Source organism: Sinocyclocheilus grahami, unplaced genomic scaffold, assembly GCF_001515645.1.
Source record: "Sinocyclocheilus grahami isolate Dianchi unplaced genomic scaffold, SAMN03320097.WGS_v1.1 scaffold2766.1, whole genome shotgun sequence".
NCBI classification, from domain to species: Eukaryota; Metazoa; Chordata; class Actinopteri; order Cypriniformes; family Cyprinidae; genus Sinocyclocheilus; species Sinocyclocheilus grahami.
This window is the reverse complement of record NW_015507944.1, coordinates 27,589-32,248: the sequence shown is the minus strand read 5'-3', so window position 1 is coordinate 32,248 and position 4,660 is coordinate 27,589. Positions and strand designations below refer to the sequence as shown.

At 36.6% G+C, this 4,660-nt stretch overlaps 1 protein-coding gene across 1 annotated transcript in view; it reads left to right on the top strand.

Annotated features, from left to right (window-relative positions):
* The first annotated feature begins 957 nt into the window (after positions 1 to 957).
* Positions 958 to 4,660, top strand: part of LOC107575631 (NACHT, LRR and PYD domains-containing protein 3-like) — a 13,975-nt gene continuing 10,272 nt past the window's right edge. The window contains exons 1-4 of the mRNA XM_016261992.1: positions 958 to 1,219; positions 1,369 to 1,410; positions 2,305 to 3,589; positions 3,752 to 3,925. Of these exons, the coding sequence (XP_016117478.1) occupies positions 958 to 1,219; positions 1,369 to 1,410; positions 2,305 to 3,589; positions 3,752 to 3,925 (1,763 nt within the window). The remainder of the gene's footprint in view (positions 1,220 to 1,368; positions 1,411 to 2,304; positions 3,590 to 3,751; positions 3,926 to 4,660) is intronic.

Below are 4,660 nucleotides of genomic sequence, written 5' to 3'. Positions count from 1 at the left end.
CTTCACAAAAATACTTCACAACATTCCAAAGCGTAATATTGTACTTTTTACTGCACTACGTTTCATATTAAATATAATTTAATACTTAATTATATTAGAAATCTATTACTTTCTTACTTTTACTCAAGTAAAAGTAATTCAAAGATTTACTTGAGTACAAGAAAGTACTACATTTTTAATGTTCTTAAGTATTAAAGGTAAAACAAACAACAACTTTTATTTATGAAATGAAGTGAAGTAAAAAGTATGACATTATGCTTTGAAATGTAGCGAAGTAAAGTTTTCCAAAGAAAAACACTGATAAACTACAGATACTTTTAAAATTTTCTTAAGTAAAGTAAAAATACTTCACTACCGTCCGCCTCTGCTTTTTTATCTGTAATTTGTCAATTATTTGACTCAATGGTATTTCAGATATGTTGTGTGTGGGTCTGTTGCTGGCAGACAGTGATTCTCCACATGGTTTTACTCTCATCTCGAGTCTGAAAAACTGACTTCATTAGTTTATTTAAATTGTTCTGGTTTAACTGGTTTAAGTTCTAAAGAAAACTTTGCCCTCCAGAGTCCTATATAAATGCAGAATTGAAAAGAGTTTCAGAACTTCTGCTCAAGACACAGTTCAGTGGAGAAACATCTACATCATTATTCATTTCATGTCTAGTAAATATTACTGTACTATTTCATGTGATACTGAGATATATAGATTTTAAAGTGTATCGATTCTACACGTACAGTATCAGACAGCATTGAGACATTGTGTACAGCAGTTTGTTTTTTGCTAACAAAACTCAAAGCAATTATTGCAGATTTGCTTAAAAAACGTTATGATGATTCATATCAGAATCTCCATTCACAGATGCATAATCCAAATAACATTTGAGCGCTTAGGTCCACATGTTGAGAGTGAAAGTAATTCAGATCTTTTTCTTCTTGTCCTGCAGGTGTCGGTGAAGGACGATGGCGTCTGTTAAAGAGCTGCTCGTGGACTCACTGAAAGAGCTGATAGAAGCTGAACTGAAGGAGTTTCACTGGCGCTTAATGAATGCAAATCATAAGTGTATATCAAAGTCTGAAATGGAAAAGGCAGATATATTCGACACAGTAGATAAAGTGGTGTTGTGTTTTGGACAAGAAGAAGCTGTGAAGATCATGGTGGACATCCTGAGGAAGATGAAGCAGAATGATCTGGCTGAACAGTTGGAGAATGAACACAAGCAAGGTAACATTTCATTCACTGTGACTGTGATGTGAGTAAATATTTACAAGTGTGATGGTTTGACTTAAACCTCTTTTCCTCTTTGCTTTGCTGATGTGATTAATGTGTAATAAATGTTTCCCAGTGAGTAATTCTCTCTTTCTCTCTTACAGCTCAGGCTGAGGGCAATATGAAGACATCAGTTCCTGTTGGAGGTAATTTACAACATATCTGGAATAAATATCAATCACTGTCTGTAAATGGAAACAAGAGAAAATATAACTGCAAGCATTACAGGGCCAGTCACACCAGCGGCAGATCTTATACAAATATATATATTGAATAGAATAGTGCATCCAGTAACACTTTTGAATAGGAAACACATATTCATTATTAACTAAAGGTTTTCCCCGAACAAACTCCTAATTTGCTGCTTATTAATAGTTAGTAAGGTAGTTGTTAAGTTTAGGTAAGGTGTACAATTAAGGGATCTAAAATATGGTCATGCAGAACAAGGTATTAATATGTGCTTTATGAGTGCTAATAAACAGCCAATATGCTAGTAATATGCATGCTAATAAGAAACTAGTTAATAGTGAGAACTGGTCCTTAAAATAAAGTGTTACCGCGTGTCCCCAGTGATACCCAGTTCACAAAGGTCTAAAAATGTATTAAACATCTTATATTGTGATACAGTTGTTTATTAAAGTTGACCAGTAAGTGGCACTGTCACCAAATTGATTCAATGTCATCAATCCATGATTACAATCACACATGGAAAGGTTGATTTAAAGCAGGTCAAAACATGTTGTAAATACAGTCTCACAAACTGTTTAATGAGCTAGATGATGTGAAGACCGTTAATCAGCTTTTAGTAACATTAGTTAGCATGGCCTAAAGATGAGCTCAATCAATGCAATAAAAAAAAAAGACTTTAAGAAATTCAAAAATTGAAACCAAGCTGTTAGAGACGGTCTGTGCTGTTTCAAGCAGTATGAATTTAATCGGTCTGCATCAGTTATTAATAATGATGATCATGCTGATATGAAAAATATTTCTCCAATTTGTTTAATGCTTTATCAATCTGATTGATTTGTTTTTCAATTTAGAACTGCAAAACTTCTTGAAAACTCACAAAAACAACATGACGAAGAAAGCAAAATTTATTTTTGAGGGCAACAAAGAAAGTGACACAGATCTCAAGACTGTTTACACAGAGCTGTTCATCACAGAGGGAGATAAGAAAGATGTCAATCACGAACATGAGATTCTGAAGATTGATGATATTTTCGGGAACAAAAAAACACAGGACAAACAAATCAAATGCAATGATATACTTACTGAACTGAGGAAAAACAATGAGGAGAAGATTGTGCTGACCAAGGGAGTCGCTGGCATCGGAAAAACTGTCTCTGTGCACAAGTTCATCCTGGACTGGGCAGAAGGAAACACCAATCAGGATATAGACTGTGTGTTCCTGCTTCCATTCAGAGAGATCAACGTGATTAAAGATAAAGAGGTCAATCTCCATGAGTTTCTGCTGAAATTTTATCCTGAATTGAAGAACCTGGAGAAATCAAAGTTATATAAGGAACATAAGCTAGCATTTATATTTGATGGACTTGATGAGAGTCGACTGCCATTGAACTTTAAAAGTGAAACACTGAACACTGTTGAGGAAAGAGCATCTGTAGATGTGCTGTTCACAAGTCTGGTCAAAGGTAAGCTGCTTCCATCAGCTCTTGTCTGGGTGACATCACGACCAGCAGCAGCCAATCAGATCCCTCCTCGGTATGTGGGTTTGTTCATCTGCTTTGTGCATCTGAGTGTTCAAGAGTTTCTCGCTGCAGTGCATGTGTTCCTCTGCTACCTGAACAAGAACAAGCAAGAGCTTCAGTTTTTCTTTGATGAATCCAAGGAAAATATCACATTGCAGGAGCTACTGCAGAAGGCTGTTAATAAAGCAATGCGGAGTGAGAGAGGACATCTGGACCTGTTCCTGCGGTTTCTGATGGGCATTTCACTGGAATCCAGTCAGAACCTGCTCAAAGGCCTGATCAAACACACTAAAGACACCAGTGTGAGCATCAGACAAACAACTGAATACATTAAACGAGCACAAAATATGCATGGTATCTCAGATGAAGCCATAGTCAATCTTTTTTACTGCTTACTTGAGCTGAAAGATCAGTCATTATATGAGGAAATCCAGAGTTACCTCAGTTCAGATGCACATCCAGGAAGAGACCTCTCATCTTCAATGTGCACAGTGCTGACCTCAGTACTGCTGATGTCAGAGAAGGTGCTGGATGAGTTCAACCCAAAGAGGTTCACGTCATCACAAGCAGACTACAAGAGACTCGTCCCAGCTGTGAGATGCTGCAGAAAAGCCCTGTGAGTAATTTCACTGACTGCTGTTTAATTCTACTTCACTAAATAATTAAATATCAAAATACTATGTGAAATATTTTCCTGTCAGGATTATGAAGGCTACAATAAGTTATTGCAGAATCACTGAACATCAGAAAATAATCTGTCTAAACGTTGTTTTGTCAGATTTGACGGCTGTGGTCTTGATGAAGCATGCTGTGAAACTCTGTCTTCTGCTCTAGAATCATCAAACTCTCATCTGACAGAGCTGGACCTGAGTAACAATCACCTGCAGGATTCAGGAGTGAAGCTGCTCTCTGATGGACTGAAGAGTTCACACTGTCGACTGAACATACTGAGGTTTGAATTTCACATTCGCTCAATCACTAGGTTCAAATATGTGGATGAATAGGTGTTTCATAACTATAGCTAGCAGATATTTCCCGTCTATACTGTAGTACGATTGTATCAGTGGCATTTTCTCCAAGAACACAAGACCTACTCAAAAAACCTGATGAGAAAACAATCAGGCTTCCCAACCAGCCCGGAAAACCTGGGATTTTGTAATGCTGTTTTCCAGTTATGAGAACGAAATAATACCTACATTTCTTAATGACTTCTTTGAACATTATGTTTCAGTGAACTGTTTTAAAAACTGTTCCTTTCCTTGTGAATTTGATTACAATAGCTTTATTTTCACTTCATCAGTAAAATCCTTTGCTCCGAGGATCATATTACTCTTGGTTTCTGCCTCATTTCAGTAGAACAGATTCAGTGTGTTGATAACTTGACACCCGCTGTGACTGGATCATTGAGTCAGTGAGTTGAACTGGATCAGTTTGATTCATGAATGATTTGCTGCAGTGTTGAGCACAAATGCACAGATGAGTTATGAACAGGAGTTGATCCTGAGGCATTTGTTAGGCCTTGGAGATGCTGCCCTGACATTTGTGCTTATTTAAGATACTTATAACTTTTTAATGGATACATCGGTAACACTTTATAATAAGTATACAGTAATAACAAATTTACAAATTATTTGGAAACTATTAGTTTTGTTTGATTGTTGTGGCTCTTGCAAAGAAAAGGTGCTGC